Source organism: Scomber scombrus, chromosome 18 (genome assembly GCF_963691925.1).
Source record: "Scomber scombrus chromosome 18, fScoSco1.1, whole genome shotgun sequence".
Classification (NCBI taxonomy): domain Eukaryota; kingdom Metazoa; phylum Chordata; class Actinopteri; order Scombriformes; family Scombridae; genus Scomber; species Scomber scombrus.
In genome coordinates, this window is record NC_084987.1 from 12,074,697 (window position 1) to 12,096,997 (window position 22,301).

General features: G+C 40.2%; 1 protein-coding gene across 1 annotated transcript in view; it reads left to right on the top strand.

Annotated features, from left to right (window-relative positions):
* Positions 1 to 14: 14 nt before the first annotated feature.
* The window catches only part of kcnt2b (potassium sodium-activated channel subfamily T member 2b), a 36,011-nt gene continuing 13,724 nt past the window's right edge, over positions 15 to 22,301 (top strand). Inside the window, exons 1-11 of the mRNA XM_062439275.1 lie at positions 15 to 103; positions 12,070 to 12,149; positions 12,793 to 12,895; positions 14,124 to 14,172; positions 15,288 to 15,347; positions 16,075 to 16,149; positions 16,337 to 16,420; positions 16,901 to 16,995; positions 17,695 to 17,875; positions 20,444 to 20,608; positions 22,126 to 22,262. Coding sequence (XP_062295259.1) covers positions 15 to 103; positions 12,070 to 12,149; positions 12,793 to 12,895; positions 14,124 to 14,172; positions 15,288 to 15,347; positions 16,075 to 16,149; positions 16,337 to 16,420; positions 16,901 to 16,995; positions 17,695 to 17,875; positions 20,444 to 20,608; positions 22,126 to 22,262 — 1,118 coding nt within the window. The remainder of the gene's footprint in view (positions 104 to 12,069; positions 12,150 to 12,792; positions 12,896 to 14,123; positions 14,173 to 15,287; positions 15,348 to 16,074; positions 16,150 to 16,336; positions 16,421 to 16,900; positions 16,996 to 17,694; positions 17,876 to 20,443; positions 20,609 to 22,125; positions 22,263 to 22,301) is intronic.

Genomic DNA, 22,301 nt, shown 5'->3' on the forward strand with positions numbered 1-22,301 from the left:
TAAGGAGGAGAGCCATGGTCGAACTGGAGAAGGAGGTGCTCCCGCTGCCCCCTCGGTATCGGTTCCGAGACCTGTTGCTCGGGGACTGGCAGACCGACGACAGGTAGGGATGCCGCTCTTGCACAGTTTACGCACGGCGCACTGAGTCCATTGCATATGAGAGCATCATATCACCTTATTTAAAAAGTATGCATTTGTTTGGCGTTTGCATTTTCTCTCTTTGATCTCACGGAATCAGGTTTTTTAATGTGTTGGAGCTATTCTACGGTCAACTGTGCAGCTCTATTGTAGTGGGTGCTGCAACAGGTTCTACCGTGTGTGCGCAGAGGCAACTGTTGCTAGTAGTGCTAATACAGTACTATCACACCAAAATCAACATATCCTTTTAATACCAAGGGAAACAAAACAGACTAAATATTCATTGATTCATATTTTTTATTCAATTTATTTTCATTTCATGCATTTGGAGCATCTTTTAAACAACAAAACATTCCTTTGGTGGCACCTACCAGGATGAAAATCCCTAGTGAGCATCAGTATGTCACCCTTTTCATGTTACTCCTCATGCCATAATTCCTGAGATTTACACTGAACCATCTGCTACCTGGAAAGGCAATTTCAAGTGGATGCTCTCAGTAACTGGCAATTAACCTTTGCTTACACTCCATTTGCAGAGCAGTAGATTTGACGTGCTATATGATATATGCATGGCTTAATTTGGCTATTTCATTATGCTGTCTAATGGAAAACCTTAACCTTCATTTCACACGTGGTCTCACTCGTTGCTAGGTGGAAATAATGCGGACCAAAACACTTGCTCCTGGAGTTGAGTGGGTGTCTCGAATCGGATAATTGGAGAACCTTGCTACTGCAAGCATGAAAGAGATGACCAATCCAAGTCCAGACATTGCCAGACATTACAGAGACAATAGTGCTATACTGTGCATAACATGTTATCTAGACTGAGGCCTCATCTGTCAAGAATGCATATTATTGGAATTGTGTCTATGCTCAAACAACCAGTATTGTTTTATTTTGTGATTAATCATAATATTATACTGTGTACTTACAGTATCTCTAAAAGGCGTGAACAGGCCTGCACTCCCCCTTCTCTGATGATCTTCTGGCCTTCTGTAATTTGTCGGCTCTATTGCCCAAGGAAAAATGTTTCCAAACCAGAGTGCAGTGTGACCTCAGTCACCTGATTACAGGCTCATTGACAGGGGGGTTGCTGCGTGTTTCTTGGAAGTCCACAAGACACAAAAGGGTAGTTGATAGTCATGGTACTGTTAAAAACTGGAAGAGTTGACAACAGCATAGATGATTTCACCAATTGATTGTAAAATAAACAACAGAGAAAGGCTGTTCAGCTGAGATTGCTTTTGTTAGTTGGGAGTTTACAGAGATAGTTGGAAAGGAGTGTGTTAGCTGGTGCCGCAGATGTGCTGCAATACCCTGTAAACACAGTACAATCAGGATGATGTAGATGAGTGTTTCCAGGGATATCCTGGTGTCCATCACTTTCGGGGCTCTAGAAAGCACTGAGGCTCAATTAAAGCCCCTGCGTAGGCTGTGTATGTACATTTATTTTGTCGTATGGCAGAGCTGTACTGTACAGTCCACGCATCCTGTCTGCTTCATCCACTAGGTAGATCCTAATTATGGGCATTTGTATTTAGCAAAGTAGAAAATTAGTCCATTGTATTTGTAATATGTGTAACTGTGTATTTGTGATTGCCACTCTCTATAGCTATTCTATATGTGTTTGATTAGAATTTTTTTTTATATACATACATGTAGACACTTCTGAAGGAGAATTTACAGATTTACAGAGCGCATTGGTTACAATGTTGATCTCAGCGTCCAGGGAGTATTAGGTGCCATAAAATGGACTGATTGGAAAGAAAACAAGAACTGTGATTGATAGTGACAGAAAGCTTAATTACAGCTGAATCACACAGCATTTATGTGCCATGCTCCATTAATCTATAAGATAAGCCTTTAACTAACAGACAGTGGGTGTAGGAGCACAGATGTAGCTCCATACAGTATGACCACATCCCAGCACATCAAAAATGTCAACATGTGTACACATAACTTATCTCCTTGACACTTACGGTTGCACTCTACTCTGGGGAAAACATACATTACCAATCCATATAATCCCTCTTCTGTCCTTCCTCCTCTCAGCTGGCATCCCTCTGGGGGAGTGTGTGTTTATATGTCCAATGGACATATAAATGGGGTGAGGCAGGGGGATGTATGGACATTGTCCATACATCCCCCTGCCTCACCCCATCCCACTCCTCCACATCTTAGTTCTGATTGAAGTGCCTCCAATACCATGCTTTAACCCCCTTTCAAGAGCTCTCCTGTAACTCATTGGAATACATTGTGTCAAGGGCTCTCAGGTGAGGCGATTTTCAGCACAGACTTTTTAAAGAAGGGAATTGATTTCATAATGTATTTCACACATCTACCATATGCTTCTGATTGTATCTATAATGGCTTTTTAAAAAACCTTTGCAGATGTTTTTTTAATATTAATTTTTAAGTCGGCTTGTATCCTGGGCTGATGTAGTTTGTGTCATGGAGGGGGTATCCTGGCCCTCAAATGTATACTCATGAATATTGTATTCCTTAATTTTACATTGCCTTTGGTTTTGAAACAGGATTTGGTTATAAAACATGCAAAACTGCAAACATATTAGAACCCTGCATTGGCTGTACCAAATTTTTTAAAAATTGGAACAAATGTTAGTAAAATGTGGCTTGTTTTATTCTGTACAGACTGAAACAATCCTTCTTTCCCAGATAGATTGAATTTGAATGGGAGACTGCTGCTCAAAGTTTCCTTGCAACTGCCTATTATTGTTATCGATGTAGCTCCCACAATCCATAACTTAATCAAGAATGTGTCTGATAATCATTCAGTATGTGAACATGTGTCCTGATGATAGAGAAACATGTCAAGGACAAAATGTAGGATCTTTTTAATGTCACTGTTCTGATTACATGGACACCATTTATATTATCTGGCAGTGAGTCAGAAGCTTCTGTTTTGAGAAAATGCCAGATGACTAAACAATTAAATACAGTTCTTTTTTGCCAGTCAAAGGAGCTTTCTGGCTTTCGCCCAAAATGAACTGATATTGAGCCCTGATATGGAAGAAATTTTCCAACCTGGTTGTTTCTGTTAAGATAGGTATTTGATTCCATAAATCACATCACAGCCCATAAAAATGGTTAACTAAGCTAGCTTTCTTCTAGGATTTAGTGAGTTCTTTTCATTCACAAATTCACCTGTTTGATTTTTTGAATTTTCAGAAGATTGAATGTCCTGGTGTAATGCACAGCAATTACTCCAGCAGTGCAAAGCAATATACCGTTATTCACAGACTTGATAGCTTGCTCGTAAGAGTCAATCAACACACATGACTTGCAGCACACCTCTGTTGTATGTCTAATTTGTTAGAAGAAAAACGAATTACAACAGAGTCTCCATTGCTCCACACTAGATGGTCTCAGCGGGAGCTTTCCTCAGAGTCCAATATTACCATACAAATGACAGCCTTTTGTCCTCAAAACAATCTCTTATTGGCTGTCGCCTCCACATCTTCTCTCACTCAATCTCTGTCTACTCTTCCTCATCCTTTAATTCCCTTCTCCCCCTTAATTCCTCCAGTCAAAACTTAATCCAGTAAGGCCAATGTACAGCATGATCTATCAGTATTGTCAATATTCGTGCCAGTTTTACAATGCTGTGACTTCAGTATAAGGTGAACGCTGAATACCTTTAGTGAGCCTTTCAGATCTCATGCAGTTTGGATCTCAGTAACATAATTTATAAGACAGTTCAGAAGGCTGATAGCAATCTCTGTCAAGAATTGTAGCATCGTGGACCTATTATTCATCATGTCTGCCCAGTTATCTGGCATAAAGGGAGCTTATTAAAAATACAGATGGCATGTATGATGGGAAGAGTGTGACTGAAAAGGTGATTTTATCAGACTTGAAGCTGGGTGAGAGAGAGAGAGAGAGAGAGAGAGAGAGAGAGAAAGAGAGAGACAGAGAGAGAGAGAGATGCAGGGATGCAGGGATGCTTCGACTATTTTCTGGGAAGGGGTGCTGTAAAAATGCAGCATGAACTACTACACCTGTTGTACATAGACTACTTCACTCCTCGCACAATTATCACTTCCTTCATGGTGTCCCACCCTGGACTGCACTGTCCAACACAGCAGTGCTGATTAGACTGAGCTATTAATGAGCCAAAGGTTTTAATTTCAAATATTCTGACAATGATACAGCTATTAGGAAAACAAGGAAGCAAGATTTAGATGTTCACAAAGCATCCTTGTTATTGTGACAACAAACATGGTTAATATCAAAGAGGTATAGCCTATGTCACACATGCTCTTATCAATCATGCCTTAATAAAAAAAATTAAAAGTCATTACACAAATCATCGTCTACTTGAATGAGAGACCATGAATGAAAATCTTTTTTATACAGTCATATCTAAAAAATAAATTGCATGAAAATGAACCTGAGGTCAAATGAAAATAGGCAAACATAGAAATTGTTTTATCTGCAGTTAACTCAGCTGGTGTCTGAACATTTGGACACTTTTCACAACTGTACTTTCACTGTCAGCTGTCATTTCAGTCTCTCTGTTTCTCTCGGGGGCGCTTAGCTGGCTCAAAGGGAGCCCAATTTCACTCGATGTGCTAGATAACTATGCATCAAAAGTTCTAACATGAAAAGAAAAAGCTCTGTGTGTTTATGTCTACATCACTATATCAGACTGCATATATGTGCCATTTACTGATTGAGACATTTTCAATTCAGTTCAGTTTTCAATTCGATTTTATTTATATAGCGGAAGAGGAGAGAGTGAGTGAGTGAGAAAGAGAGAAGCACAATAACAACAGTAATAACAGTAAAAATGATAATAATAATGGAAGTATGACTAATGATAATAATCATTTTCATTCGTTGCATTGCATTAGTATTCATAGTATTCATAACTTTAGTAACATGAGTCAGCAGTTTTTCTTGCTAAGTTGCTAGGTGCTAAGGAGCACTTCTTGGCTTAAGATGATGCGAACAGTAGTGGCCTGGTTTTTTGCGTACAAAGTCATTTCTCTTTACATTTATGATTTCTGACAATCACATCACTACCCTATGAAAGTATACATTCTTTATAACAGTGAACAGAACCTCCGATGCGCAGCCAGTATTCTCAATCTGGTGCTGGTCGGTCGCAGGAACATTGTGTCAAGACCGAAATTAACCACAGCACACTGTGACTTTATTAGGAGCAAACAATGCGTTCTGTCTGTAGCTTCTTCAGGTTCACATAGCAAAATAACTCACGTGTGATGGATACAAATGGGGTCACATGACTAATTCATTAATTATAATTCCTGTCAAAAACAGAATCACTGCTCCTATTTAATACATAGGCCACATATAACCGCCACTTAAATTAAGTAATAACAAAATAGTTATTGCTGAAAAGACAAAAAAATAGAGAAAAGGGAGCTATTAAAATGATAACTGAATAAAATAAGGAAGTGAGCGATGGGCTAGAATTATATTCAGACATAAGTTTTCCTGACAGGGGCACTTTTGACCTTTTTTATACATTTCTTTAACATAGAAAATTCATTTTTAAGTGCATTACACACTAGGGGGGATTTTGCAAAGAGGCATGTATGTATATATTATTTTGTTATGATGATAATATTATTAACTTAGAAGTCATTATGCTTATTCTTCAAGATAACTCCTACATGGATAGTTTTGAATAGGCAGACCTCGTAACTTCTTTCCTTACTTGTGCACATCCTCACAGCGGTGCACATAATACTGCCAATTTAGATCTAGAGGGAAGTAAAACTAAAAACACCCATTTGCTAATTGAAAATAATTTGGGGGCCCTGCATGGTCTATGGCAAGCTGGGTCTTAGAGTGGGGTAGGGTAATAAAACCAATGCATCTGCCCTAATGAATAGCCCATCCTATTAATTAAAAGAAAGCTTCTAAAAACAACATCCGGATTAATATTGGCGAAGAGGAAAGGTTGCAAGTAGGGCCGGACGTTAAAGACAGGTCTGTCTTTAACGGATGGAGGGCTCATGTATGGTCTTAATGTGCACTGCTGTTGCCTGTGAGAAGGCTGTATACAGTACAAGGAAGGCATTACTTGAAGGCAGAGTGAGAGACACTACAGTTTGTTGCACACAGCCAGAGTTTATTACATTAGAGTTTTTTTGTTCTTCGTACGCAACCTCTGCATCCTCTGGCTACATGTATATAATTTAATACACTAAAATATATTAGAGCTAAAGATAGTGGATAGATATTAAAGCTATAGCCTTTCCCTTTGTTAACACTGATAAGCAATAGCCTGAGGCTGTATAGAGAACAGCCTCCACAGAGTCACCGAAGGGTGTGTCCCTCAGGGTCAGCTTTCCTTCTTCATGGTTCTTTCATTTTTAGAGCTTTTTTTTAGCAACCACTGGGCTTTAATAAGCTAGATATTGAATTACCCAACCTTTCTTACGGTTAGAAAAACACTGTCAACACTTAAGAGCCTTCCTGCTGTGGATACTAACACAGCCATGGGGCTGACTAGCATGTGTCTGAGCACTTCTGGGCTCCGGTGGTGCTCAATGTTGCTGGAAGGCCCTGTGGTATCAGAGTGGGGTCAGGGAGCTGCTGTGCCACGCTGTTGTTAGGGGATCACAAAGACTGTTGTCCACTGATCGCAGCTCCCTTATTCCCAAATTGTGTTAGCTTAATACGCCATAGGAGTTGTCTTTCAAATCCAGGCGGTTATAGAGATACAAGGGATAGGCAATAGAGACGGCTTCTCATGTTTCATTCCTTTCGCGTTGAACTTGTCATTCTCAAAGCGGCTGTTCAAAGATGACTTTAAAGAAGGTTGATATTTCACGTTGATTTGATCTCACACTAAATGTCTGCACATATCTGAAGCTAATCGAAGGGAAAGGGAGATAGAATGTCATTTGATGGCTTTTAATAGAGTTGTGCACCAATTGAGGCCTATTTTGTTTCACGAAAGAGATGTATGGGTTTTTTTGTGAGAAAATCCCTCTTAAGGGAATAATGCATTGCTTTTCTTCGAATCCAGCAGTCACATTGAACTCTTTCTTCCACTGAAACATCCGCTATGTGCAGTTTTTCCTTCAGTTAAACAATGGAGACTATGTGTCAATTGGTCCTCTGATACACACTTTGTAGTGAATGTTCATTTCAGCAGAGAATGAGGCAAGTTCGCTTACGTCAGGCAGTGGTTTAAGCAAGGGCTGGGGAACTTCCACTGATGATGTATGGAAAGTTTTAATCCCTGGAAACCCAGAGGTTTTTCAGGAAATGGCTCTGCGTAAAGGCTACAGAGCACGCTTACTTACTGTCGATAATGTAGGATACATTACACGTTTCAGGGTAATGATGCCCAATCATTTGCTTTCTGCGCTTCTCCCAGGCTGGTTGGATAGAGATCAGGTCATTGTTGGAGGCTATGTATGAAAGTATACACAGCAGATCAAATAATAGAATTTTCTCCCTCAAAGAGACCAACAGAGATAGAGAATATTGAAATGTCTCTGTCATCATTAAGGTATTATGAAAATATTTGCTTTTATCATTGGAAAGTAAAAATCCATGTCATGGCAGCAATGAGTGGTATTAATAACATTTGATGTTCTTTTTATCTGACATTGTCAGTTCTAAAAGAAACATGTGCCTTTTACCACAATGAAAGGGTCTTTTTCTTTAGGGGGGATGTGAACGTATACATATGCTCCTTTTTCTTTTCTTCTTTTTCTTTTCTTCTTCTCCATCTCCCATCAACACAGTCAAATATGTGATGGTTGTGTATCTGGGTCAGGGACACGCTGTCCTTTCAACCATTGGTTGGATGTAGCAGAAAACACCTTCCCTTAAGCTGTTAGAGTGGCCCTGTGGTGAGGTGCAATTTATTTGCCTCTTGTCATCCCTTTGAATTTCTCCTACCCTCATTGGTAGTCTGTGTATATTATTATTGCAGGTGTTTGTGTGCTTCTTATACTTGTGTGCGTCTTTCCTATTTTAGATGTGTCAATAGCTTCTTAATATTTCCATTTGTACACTCTGATTTTAAAAGTTCAAAACAGAGCTGCAATTATTTTCGATTAATCTGCAATTTTGTTTTGTCTATAAAATTTCAGAAACTGGTGAAGTCTTTAAATGTCTTGTTTTGTCCAACCAACAATCCACAATCCAAAAATGTGTCAGTTTACTACCATTGCTATCGATCTTTACTAGGACTGCAACTAAGGATAACTTTCATTATCGATTCATTTTGCAATTCTTTTTTAAAATTGGTTAGTTAATGGTTTAGTCAATGAAATGCTAAACAAGTTACACACTTTCCTAGAAGCATGATGTTTTCAGTTTTCTTGTTTTGTCTGAATAACAAGAGATGCACCAACCCAACCTTTTCAGTCCCAATACGTCACCTGGGCTTTGAGTATCGGCCAATACCAAGTACCGATCTGATACCAGTGTTTAATAAGCTGTATGCGTCACTATGTGTAAGACACTGGGATCATTCTTCTATGTGTAAGGCAACATCTGGCTTCATTTAAACAGTGATTTTATAACTATGTAAAATAAAATGTAACAAAGAAATATAAAGATATAAATTTACTGAAATGCTTTTTATTAAAATAATGGTATCAAATTCCAGATTGGCCCAGAACGTCACCGATAGCCGATTCATTTATTTGCGTCAGTATTAAAATGAAATCCTATAAGTATCGGTATCTATACATCTCTATGAATAACAGTCTAAAATGTTAAAGATATTCAATGAACTGTCATATATGAAATGGAGAAAAAAAGGGACATTTTCCCATTTAAGAAGCTTGAACATCAAATATTCTTGGCATTTTAACTTGAAAAAGCAAACACACTGTACCTGAGCTTGTAACCACATTTAGAAATGTTTTAATTATTTTTAAATTATGATATATACGATTCTGGTTTATTTTTTTCCGAATTTCATGCTTCAAATATGAATTTGAATTTCTGCTGGGTTTTATATAGAGAATTAACCTTGATGTCACTACTGATTTTTCCTGTGAGATTTAGTGCGTAGAATATTTCACTTGATTACCTTATTTCTTTTTTTCCCTACTTCACTGGTATGAATACTATTTCTGAGTTGTATGTGGAGGTTGTGATGAGCTGATGCTATGCTGCTGTTCATGCATAGATTTGGATTTCTTTAGTCTCTTCCACTGTGTCATTAGATGGCCAGTGCTGTGTCATTATACAGCAAAGGCACGGGTGGAAGAAGCAGGAGAACAAGGTTCATCTCTCTCTCTCTCTCTCTCTCTCTCTCTCTCTCTCTCTCTCTCTCTCTCTCTCTCTCTCTCTCTCTCTCTCTCTCTCTCTCTCTCTCTCTCTCTCTCTCTCTCTCTCTCTCTCTCTCTCTCTTCTCTCTCTCTCTCTCTCTCTCTCTCTTTAAGAGCCTCCTCCGCATGTCCTCCTCTATCTGTCCATCTGTCTGTCTATTTATCTGTCTGCATTTTTGTCTGCTCTCTCGCTCTCTCTCTCTCTCTCTCTCTCTCTCTCTCTGTCTCTCTCTCCTCTCTCTCTCTCTCTCTCTCTCTCTCTCTCTCTCTCTCTCTCTCTCCTCTCTCTCTCTCTCTCTCTCTCTCTCTCTCTCTGTGTCTCTCTTTCACACCCCACCTCTCAGACTGTAAATGCAAATGCAGAAATGCAAGTCCTCCCCAGGCTCAGGTTTTCTTAATTTTTTCTTGTTTCCAGCTGTTAAAGCTGCTGTTTTTGCTTTAAAGCAATTTAAGTTTAGATTAGTTTCAGAGAGGGACCTGTTTTGGGGATATTCCATCATAGCACTGAAATGATTGTTTTCTTCATAAAGCAACATGATTTTTTTCTCTGCAGAACAGTGTCTCAAAGCAGTTTTTCCTCAACAATTATATAATAATTCACTTTCCTTGTGCTTTTTGGACGATATTGTGCTGATATGTGGCTCGCCCAGAGGTGCCACTGTGTCTTTTGTTTTGAAATAACGCTCTTTACGAGCTTTTAATGTGTTTTCCCTCCCATACTCCCTTCAGATTAAAGATCCCGACTCTCAATCTATCCAACAGCTGAACTCTTTATTGGGCTATATTTCCATTTTTACTTTACTCCCTCTGTTGTACACTCAAGTGGAAAAGCTCTCGCTTAGAGAAACACATGAAGAGCAAAATGACCTCTAAAATTATCCTCTTCCACTGGGGAAGCTATCACAGGTTCTTCTAGCATTTTAAGAGGCTTGGAGGACTCTGATGACTCTAATAAAAGTCTTAAGGCAATAACAAAGAAACAAGAAACAGATTTAGCAAAGAACAGAATAATGCTGTCATGGTAAGACATGGATTTGATTGTATAATATGAAATTTATAGCAAACATTTTCCCATTTTTGGTTCGTTATGAGGGCGATAACCCAAAACTTGACACAGCAGAACTCTTCAGAAGCAGAGAAGAAGCAACACGTTTTTATGTCATGCATTTGGATGTGTGCTTGAATACAGGTTGGCTTTGGTTCTTTGTAATTGGAAAGGTTGGGAAGAGTACATTTGATTTTTCAATGTAATACAGATTACCCTCTTTACATTGTAATAATAACTTCAATCATCTTGATTGCATCATCACTTTAATGAATGTGTTTTCTAATCAAAAGGTGCAATTACACATCCTTGGGCTTTCATGAGCCTGGCGAGCTCTGCATATATACATGTTCTTCTGTTTTCCATCATGTGTGCAAAAGCATTATTGTCAGCATGCTGCTGAGTGAGGAGGGAGCCATCAACAAGTTACAGCGGGGCTATCAGCTCCGATGGCTGAAAACACTTCACAAGTATATGTTTGCTCACATCTGCTCATGTGAGAGGCAGGGAAAAGACAACGAATCCTGCGTTGCCATGGCAACAAAGAGGAAAGTAACCCCCTCAGCCCCCAAATGTTGCTGGGAATGTCTGCCGCTGTTTTTGATCTGTGTGTCTGACCATGTGGGTTGCTGGTAGCATCACTCTGGAACCCTTGGAAGACCCCCCCCCATCCCCCCACCCCAACCCCCCTCCTTCTCCCCACCACCACCTTCCTCTTCCTGCGGACAGGAGAATAGATTGCCAACGTTGTTCTTCTCTTTCATCTGTCTGTGCGTTGTGAGGAGACCACCAGTGAGCCGAGTCTGGCGTTTTTCATCCTCGACCTGAGTCATCCACTCTTGCCTCAACAGGATGAAAGGAGAGCTACTGAGAAGTCTCCCCTGAGGTGGTCAGACAGGAAATACAGTCACCGTCAGTCTGGCTGGTTATGTGTCTGTACACATGTAAGGGCTGTCTCAAGAGTGTCTCTCTGCCATTTTCATCACGTCGCTCCATGAGCGTCCATGTCAGATGGGCGTATGAATGGTCTAATAATCCTAATAACTTTGTTGCAGGTGTGTATTATAGCCTGTGTGTACAGTATGTGTGCGTGTCCCTCTAACAGGAGGGTGCCAGAATGGAAAGGGAAAAAGAGCAGTAATTATGGCCTCCCATGTTCAGCAGAAACATCAGAGGGAAGTAATTTGTTGCTCTATATTTAATCAGTGGAGATAACGAGACTGACTGCAGCTGTCTGGGCCTATGGGCAGGCGGACAAGCAGGAACACCATTTCCTTCAAAACCCATTAGTCTTTAATGTAGCAAGCCACAGTGTCTTATTTCCATACTTTTCATAGTTCGAATAATCATTATCACCCTTTCTATCTCCAATTGGCCCAATTGAACACTTTTTCTTCTTCACCTTTATGCTATTCCCTTTCAATTTCCTAGCCCTCTACTTGCTCCCTCTCTTCAGTTTTTTGATTTGACTCTATAAAATAAGTATTTTATTTTTTTTGTCATCTGCAGCACCTTGCAGTGTACCTTTCTCTTTATTTCCTCTGCACCCTCCTCATCTCTCTGTCTCTGCTCATCTCTCTATCACTCTCTTAGGGTGCAGGTAGAGTTCTATGTGAATGAGAACACTTTCAAGGAGCGCCTCAAGCTGTTCTTCATCAAAAACCAAAGATCCAGTGAGTTGTCCAGTTGTTTGGGGTCTTTGTCTGTAACTAGTTGCTTACATTTCCCGCCTGCTGTCTGTTTGTTCTCCACATGAAGTTGCCCTTAGTTAGAACGTGTGAAGTGACGTCATTCTTGCTCTGCATTTCATCACTATTTGTTGAGCTTCTTTTTCATTGTCCTTCTTTACATTTAAAGAGCACTCTTCTCATATGCTTCATAGAATTTAAAAAATGGACCCTTAAAAGGTGTATATGTCAGCTTTATGCCATTGTACTCAGTTTGTTAAATATTTAAATTCATTAACTTATGGGCTCCTTTTTAACAAAGGGTTAATTACTGGTTAAATAACTGAGCTGTAAGGATTAACATTCAACAGTATCATTTTAAATTTAATTTTCTGCACTGTCAGTCAACTGTGGCTTAATTAAAACAACGTGATGAATTGTCTTTTGAGGGACAGGCAAACTTTTTTGTTGGTGAAAATAAATTGCTTATGAGCTGCTATTGCTTTCCAGGTGCTACTCTTTTTTTCTTTTCCTGTGTCACTTTGTTAAAATAACGCATAAACACAATTACAACATTTTTCATCATTTTTTAAAATAAATGTGGCTGCTGATATTCATTTTTAATGGCTGTCCTCTTCTTGCATTGCAGGTCTGCGGGTGCGAATGTTCAACTTTGCACTCAAAGTGCTGAGCTGCCTCCTCTACATTGTCAGAGTCCTGTTGGACAATCCGCAAGACAAAAGACAGGACTGGTGAGCGAAACAGTGATAAGAAGAGCTTAATGAGGTGAAACAAAGTCTCAGTGAGCGTTGAGGCCTGATAGCAGGAGCAAGTACACTAGGTCAATAGATGAGATAACGGTGTGTATAGTGTATCCCTTAAAAGGATTGGATGTGAGATTATGCGGGGGAGAAGAAAGGGAGCAGAGATGCAATCAGGAAAATAAATCGATCATTTTGGACTGATTAGTGGCTCAGTCCAGGTTGGTTTGGTGAGAGGAGCTTGAAGAGAAGTTCCTTTCGTTGACATTTTTGTGGTTTCCCCCCCTGCAGCATGAGCGGAGTGAACTGCACCAAACAAAACGCATCATCCCGTCCCTTGAGTGAGTTTGACTGGTAAGCATATGAGTCTCTAATTAGGAGTGATACCTTCAGCCTGTAGACCAGGATCCATGAAACCGCACACCCTTGAGGACTGGCATCCCCAACAGCGGCCCACTGGTCGGAAACGTTGTACAATGCAATCAATGCAACTTCACTTAACTGATACAATTCACGATCCTTATATTGAGCATCACAGATCCACATTCATTTATCACAATCCAACCGTATGGATTACCTGTCAACATAATATGTATGTAGTGCCTGTGCAGCCTAATCAACAGCGATCTAGTGAATATAAAGCATGTAATATACAACAGCAGACAGAGAGAAAACCAGGAAGTGAATAGGACCTGAGGCTATGCCATGTCTCCTGCTCTGGGACCTATTGATCTAATTGGTGGCTGGTGACACTGGCTAAGCTCTGGCTCCAAATGAATAAGGAGCCTGACAGCGTGAGCTCAGGAAAGGGATGGGCCACCTCCTGCTCCAGGCAGCAGACTCGTAAGAGCAAATCATAGCACAGTCAGGCAAGAAGCCCTGATAAGCCCCAGGGTGTATTTGCGGAGAGAAAAAAAGGCCTTTCTCACACAATAGGGCTGTAAATTTCCATTTGACTGTGTGAATATTACTTTTCTCCTACAATATGAGCACATCGGCAGCTGTGCACTCCACTGTTGTAAACAGCATAATTAAGTTTAATGTCATGACATGAGTTGTGTTTATGGTTCTTGTTGAGAGTCATTGCATTTGGCAGAAGAATCATTTTAATATCTTGTCCATTTTAGCAGGCTTTGTCTCATTTTTGTTTTTGTTTTTTTGTATTTGGCTACATCTCTTTCTTCTGCTGTGTGTTCTTTCCTTTTCTTTCGCTCTGCAGGAAACTGATCATCTGGGTGGATAGACCTCTACCGCTGTGGGCACTGCAGGTCAGATAGATTAGCACTCTTGTGTAAACACAACCCTTGTCTATTTACACATACATCTGCATACATGAATGCACACACACATACAGGTGCACATCATAATATCTGCCTTCCCTATGGTTTATTGGTGATTTATTTAAGTCATCATCATTTCAGGACTTGAATAAATTATAATCAGCTCACTACTCATCACATATTTACACTTTACACAAGGTATGATTACACACACACACAGCACTTATACATGCTCACAATCAGACACAGCAGACAGTGTCTTGCTTCACTTAAACCTGTTCCCTCTGACGCTCAATCATCAGCACGCCTACTGAATCCACCCACGCTCTCCTCTTCCATCTCTGCGACTCCTAATTTCTCTATGCTCTGGTCTCTCTCCCGCTATCTCTGTGTGTCTGCCCTCCCTCTAAGTCAGTATCTCTATTTCTCTCTTATATTCATTGCAATTCAAAGGAGCTTTATTGGCATCAAAGTTTCAAGAACAATGTTGCCAAAACATTAAAGTACAATTTGTTCAAATATTTGGACAGTAATATGAATATTAACACATTAATATTGAGATATATTATATATATATATATATATATATATATATATATATAAAAAGTGCATCCTGCATTAGTATTTGTGCTGAATGTTATGGATCATATGTGGAAACAATGTAATTTACTCAGCAACCATCTCCCCAATTACATTTAAACCGATCATAACACACTGTAAGTGTGTGTGTGTGTGTGTGGTGTGTATTTTTAACATTTTGAGAGGTCACTAAGGTCTTTGAAATCTGAAATTACAGACTTGAACCTTTTAAAGTAAATGTTTGGTATTTCATTGAATATTTTACATTATAGCAGGGAGTGCATCTGTATCCAACCTCACCTGTTGAAAAGTGACCACATACTAGCATACTGTTGTTTTTTTTGGTTGACATGATTTTTTGTGTTGTCCTTTTTCAACTAATAATCTCTCTCTCTCTCTCTCTCTCTCTCTCTCTCTCTCTCTCTCTCTCTCTCTCTCTCTCTCTCTCTCTCTCTCTCTCTCTCTCTCTCTCTCTCTCTTCTCTCTCTCTCTCTCTTTCTCTCGCTCTCTCTTTCTCGTTGCAGGTCCTTGTGGCTTTCATCAGCTTTTCAGAAACTATGTTGCTCGTGTATCTCAGCTACAAGGTGAATTACTAAGAGCCCACAACAGTCAGTCTTGAGTTCATTGTAATGTCTGTCACTATGATGTTTATATATGTGCCATGTGTGGCATGCTTGAGGGCGGTGTTTTTTACCACCTTGTCCCCCTTTTGTATGTTCTCTTTATTAAACTGAAGTTTTCCTTTCTCCCCTGATGCTGCTCCTTTGCTATTGCATTTGGAAAGCATGCCAGCAGGCCTTGAGGCTTCCTCAGCACTGTCCTGACACATCAGAAAGACTTTAGGGGAGGCCCCTGTGCTGCTGCAATGGGGTGCCGATCCATCAACTTGTGGCCCTGCCTTTGATGTATTTGACACTATAAGCCTATGAAGGGCTCGATCTGCAGATTACTCTGGAGGCTAGAGGCCTTAGCATTTAAAGCTGACTGATTCCTGTGGACATTCTCTGTGCCTTTCCACCTACACTAGTCAGATTCAGGTCAGCCGTATGCAGGCGGCAGACACATAAAAACAGCCATGGTTGACACCTTAACTGAACGGCCAAGCTTTATGGAAACTGAGTAATGCTGCTTGTCTCTCAAAGGGCACAAGGGAGTTGTATAACCCTTATACATCCCAATCTATTCTATGGTGCAAAAGCTGGTCAATTTGTCCCCTTCCACTCTCTGCAATTGGGCCTGTTATGCGGTAATCCCCCGAGGTCGCCATGACAATGGAATTTCCTGACCCCTGTGTGTGGTTTGTGTTTCCAGGGCAACGTTTGGGAGCAAGTATTACGTGTCCCCTTCATTCTGGAGATGATCAGCGCCGTTCCCTTCATGATCACTGTGAGTGGAAGGATATTGCGTTACTGAGCACTGACAGCAGTGGGACTCAGTCAGGCAGCCGTTTGTTTTGGCTGTGATGTGTGTCCCATCCCCCACTGTGGAGCACACATCACATGTTTGATACCTGTTACTAATGCAGAAAGGCTGGCAGGCATATGCTCATACAGCTGCTTTCTCTGTTTGACAGGTGATTCTGCCCTCCTTCAGAAATCTCTTCATCCCTGTATTTCTGAACTGCTGGCTGGCCAAGCACGCTTTGGAGAACATGATAGTGAGCGAATCATCTCCCCATCCAATTTTTCCATTTCTTTCATTTCAACACCTCTTTTATGTTATCCTGTTGGCATGCAATTGCTCATCTTTGTCTCTGCTGTTTCACCTCACCAGCTTTATCTTAAACATTGTGTCATGAAGGTAAATCAGTCAGAACATTTTAACTTGCACCTTGAATTTAGGATTAAACCTTTTCACTTTTCTCACTTTAGATGTCTTATGATACCCACCCATTGAAGCTTGTCTCACATTTCTAATACCCATACCTACACCTGTCTCCCCTTCTGCTCCATATGGTCATTCCATTACACTATTCATCTTCTTTTTCAGTACATTTTTATATTTCATCTAGTGTTTTTATTGACTTTTTGTCTATCCATCAACCACTTTTTATCCAAATTTTATACTTTAATATCAACAGCAGGGTTGTTGTCGCTTTCATGCATTAACCGGCATCTTTCACTCTGTCCATCTGCAGAATGATCTCCACAGAGCAATCCAGCGAACGCACTCAGCCATGTTTAACCAGGTGGTGATACTCATCAGCACACTGGTCTGTCTCATGTTTACGTGGTAGGTACCCACTCTGCTGAACTAAATTGAGAGGGGGGTGGAGGAAACAAGGGAAGGGGAGAGAGAAATGAGAGATATCAGATCGAGCTGTCGCAGGAAGTGAAGGGTTTCACAGCTTTGTATAGGGTGAGGAAAGGAGCGGAAAGAGGTGAAATGGCCAAGAGACACAAAGTAATAATGTGACAACTCCAGAAAAAAAAAAAAAATTTAAAATGGTGCTCTTTCATTTAAGATAGAGAAAGACTGTAAGCAGGAATTGAATTGGTAACTGTGAGAGTGAGATAGTGCTCTGAAATGACAACTGGCAATTGCTTCAGTGCAACAGAGGATGTGTCATCTCGCTGCATGTTTGGTGTGAAAGCCTCAGCTAATTCAGAAGATCCTACACTCAGCATGAATTAAGCTCTCTGGCCATTTCGGTGTTGACATTTTGCCTGTTGATTCATCGGTTCCTTAAAGATCACGATAATACGCATAGCTTGCACTCACACACTGACATACAGAAATACACAATGTTCCAAATAGGCACTCGAGCATGCATCCAACCCCATCACTGCATAGAGTCACACAGTCCCTGACAGGCATGAAAGACAGCTGTCAACATATAATGGCCCCCAAAGGCACCTATCCTTCACCCAGCATGTCTAGTCGCAGTGACGCTCACTCCCTTTTCGTACTTTATCTTTGCTACCTTGCCAGCATCTGTGGCATCCAACACCTGGAACGAGCGGGCAACAACCTGACCTTGTTCGACTCGCTCTACTTCTGTGTGGTCACCTTCTCCACGGTGGGCTTTGGAGATGTAACGCCCCAGATCTGGCCCTCACAGCTCCTGGTGGTCATCATGATCTTTGTGGCACTCATCGTGCTTCCCATCCAGGTGAGAACTAATGGTGATAACCTTTTAACTGTGCTGCACATTTCAAAGTAGATAACAAAAAGAATGTGAACAATAGTGAATGTAATGCAGTGTAACAAACACAATCACCATACAACGGAAAGCTTTAAAAGTGAGTTTTAAAAAGTAATCCAACAAGCTTTTGAAGGTTACAAAACCCATTTCACTCATCTTATATTTTATTTTCAGCTCGACTTTGGGAGCAGCCAACATAGCTCAGCCAGGCTGCAGCTAGGAAATTCTCATTAACACCAGGCACAGATGCCATAGATAAAAATTTAAAATCAAACCCTAAAATTAAAAAATAGAATGGATTTTCAACACGCAGAAGACAGTTTGTTTTCCTTGGTAAGCTCATTACAATGAAGTTTTCTCTTATACATTCCCCCTCACTCAATAATGTGATGACTCATTGCGTCCTACATAGATTTATAACACTATTTTTATTCAAAGAACAGTGAGAGTGTCTTTCTTACTCAATTCCCCAAATCTCTCTTCTATTATTAAGCTGCTCCACAGAGGGTCGTCATGACAGCAAACTAGAGGAAGCATCTACACACACATACAACACTGTTTGTACAGGGAATGATAAAAACACCTTGAGAAACGTATCAGCAGCACTTCATCGTAATTTGTTCCCATTTGTGTATCCCTGAGGTACCTGTGTGTCTCCAGTGCTAATAGGGGAATTTCCTCTGTGTGTGTGTACTATAGCTGCAGGAGAGGGCCTCTCTGGGCAGGAAATCACACACATAACAATCATTAACAATCGTGAACACTTCACAAATGATTCGGTTTACTAACATTCTTGTTGTGTTGTAAACTGGATTTCTTTTTTCGTGATACATGTTTGATAGCTTTTCTTTTTTTAAATCACGTCACATAAGCAGGCACATACTGTACAATAGGCGAAAGACTGCATCCTATGCTGATCAATTGGCTATTGAACACATTCTCAGTGTTGTATTTTTCATTGTTACGTGACTGGTTGGTTGCGGATATCGTCTAAAAAGAAAAACAGACATGACAGTAAAGATACTTTTGCTGAAGTTGCACAAGCCGACTCATGAACAAATGGTGATCTGTGCGTCACTAACATGGATGCCATGTCATTCTCCCTACTCCCTCTCACCATCTTTCATCCATAAATACCCCTTGACATTTAGAAACTGCCCCCTCCTAGCCCTAGCCCCCCACCCTGTGTGTCTGACTGTGAGTCCTGCCATAACCTGAGTCCTGCCATGACCATGGTCTCCAGGCTGCACAGGGGAGCCACAGAGCACATCAGGAGTCAGCTGCTGTCTTTTTTGTACTGCTCTACTTTCCTGTTTTTCTCTACCTGTGCACAACACACTACAGGATATGTACCTTTTATATAATGTATAGTATTCTTACATTTATAAATCCGTTTCACCAGTCAGGAACTGGCTGCACAGAAATGATGGCTGAATAAAACACTGTTGTCACACGGATACACATGGCCTGATGATGTTTTCCATCTTTAAGGCGATGACATTATCTCATCACAAAATCAATCAGATTTATCTGTGACAAAATGATTACTTCCCAGAGTAAAACAGCACGCAATGAACGGTGTCTATTGAATTGTGTTGACATGGCTGAGGAGCACATTTAGAAAAACTGTCAAACCTTCGTTGCGATCGTTGCTATTCTAGAGCTGAGGAACTCCATTACGTCTGGCAGAGGGGATCAATACGTCAACTCGTCACCAGTTTAGTATCGACTTCGAGTCCCTTAAATCAAGAAGAATCTTGTAAACAAATTCAATGGAAATGAGATAAATTTGTGTGTCGCACCACTTTGTATTAATAAGGATAGTTTGGATTTTAGAGGAGCTGTTTTTCCAACGAACACGAGGTGAAACAAAGTTGCATCATGATTGTTCTTGCTGGACCAGCCAAAACCCCTAAAAGAAAGCAGAAAAAGATGAAATGAAGATAAATTTGTACCTTTGGTGTTAATGAGGTGGCAGGTTTACAAAGGGCATTCAATGTAAGTGAGTCTCCTCTGCCAATAACTGAAGTTATAACTGGAACTAGGGATGTTTTTTTTCAGTTTTTTTAGTATTTGTTATTCATGCAGAGTTTAGGGAAACTTTTCTTCTTTCAACAGGCAACTCTTTGCAGCAGTAAATAAAACTAAAATTGTGCTAAAAATCAGTAAACTAATACAAACTGTTTATTGAATTCTGGGACTCTTTATTGCATCTTCTCATCAGTAAATTATGAGACTTCCCACCATCCATCTATAAACCTGTTCCTCTCAAACACATTAATAAATCAGTGCAATTTGCTCAGGCCTACTGTTATTTCCATTAATCTCTGCTATCATGTTCCATTCAGCCACCGTCCTGAACCAAATTTCCACTTATCTTAATTCCCAGAAAACACTTTCCCTAATCAAACGGAAACATTATACAGTACAAGGCATCCTTTTTCTTTTCTTATACCACCTGGCTCCTCCCTGTAATTCAGCTAACTTAATCCAGTTTCCATCTGTTGAATGTGATTAATGTCATCCTGAATGCAGTTTGAGCAGCTGGCCTTTCTGTGGATGGAGCGTCAGAAGTCCGGGGGGAACTACAGCCGCTACAGGGCGCAGACGGAGAAACACGTGGTGCTATGTGTCAGCTGTCTCAAGATCGACCTCCTCATGGACTTCCTCAACGAGTTCTTCGCTCATCCCCGACTGCAGGTCTCTCCAAATGGTTTTAAGTAGGACAAGTGACTGTTGGTGGTCTTTGTGTGTGAGTGTTGTCTGTAATCCTCTCCAGGAGCCTGAGCATCTGAGGTTAAGGCAGAGGATTAATTCAGTAATAGCATGGATCAAACTGCTGTCTCATTCACATTCGCTTCATTGGAAGCAGATGTTTATGTTTGTGTGAAGGCCCATCCATGTTTGCATGTCTCATTAATACTGTGTGTGGAAATCATTGTAATTGGGCCTCACTAGTTCTAAGGGGTAGTGTATAAGGTGAGCTAGCAAGGTTTTAGGGAGAACTAGGACCAGGTAATATTTGAAGTTAAACAACCCAATGATGAAACTTTTACATGAGCAGTGAAACATATTCAATGCAACACTATGAGTCTAATTCCCTTTGATTTACTGTTTCCCTTTTAATATTTTATTAATTTAGATTATTACTACTCAATTACATGTAGTCCTGGTCTAAATGAAAGTCACATAGACTCACAAAGAGTCTGTTTAGGAAACAGTTTCAAGAGTTTTTATCGCATGAAGTCAAAAGAAATTTGATTTAGTAAGACAACAGTGTAAGATTCTCTCTGTTTACTTGGAAATGTGGTATTCATTCATTAAAATAAACAAATATCTACATTTTACAACATTGTTTGGTCCCTGAGCCTGACGCATCAGATGTTTTTTTACACCACATCATCAATCACCCATCTGAGAACTCGTCTTTTAAAACCCTTCTGGAAAAGGACAGGCACTTTCAAGATATACTTAATAGGTGATTGGATGAACCATCTATTTATCAACATCTTACCTTGCAAGGCAGCTGGTTTTGTGAGATCATACGTCCTTGTAGGACACTGTGCATAGCTCAAAGCCTGATAAGATGGATTTCCGTATGATCTTATGATGTTGTGATCTCACAGATGCAGCTGCCTCACAAGATAATGGTCCCTGCCAGCATTATGAAACTACATTTTCTGTAGAGGAATAGGGCCTGTATTTCTAATAATAATAATAATAGTAATAATGATACTACTAATAATAATAATAATGATAATAATACAAATCTTAAAATAATATGCATTTACTTGCTTCATCTGTCATCATCAGTTTGCTCAGTGGTCATGGAGATGACCATGTGACCTAAATATGGATCTTTGGTCACATTATAGCAGGCAGAAGAAACCCTCGTTCTGTCCAGGGGTTCAGGGGTTACAAACTTATTTATCAAACTATGCTCAGTTAAGTGATATTTTGTCACGATGGTATGTGAAAGTGAAAAATCTTCTGTAGAAGGTGTCAAATGCAAGGAAAGACCTAATTTGTATGATATAAAAATTAAAAGTAAAATAATATCAAACAAATGTCAATAATCTCCACTAACCCTGTCTGTCTGCATATCAAGCGACTCCATATAAGGTCCCAACTCTGCGATCAAAGCATGTGCCTGTCTGATTAAACAGCAGATTTCTTACTGATTTCTTGTTTTATACAAATTGTGTGTGTGTGTGTAGGACTACTACGTGGTGATCTTGTGCCCAGCAGAGATGGATGTCCAGGTTAGGAGAGTCCTTCATGTCCCTTTGTGGGCCCAGAGAGTCATCTACCTGCAGGGGTCTGCCCTCAAAGACCAAGACCTGATGAGGGCAAAGTGAGTTGCTGTGACCAACAATCATAACAACACACAAGT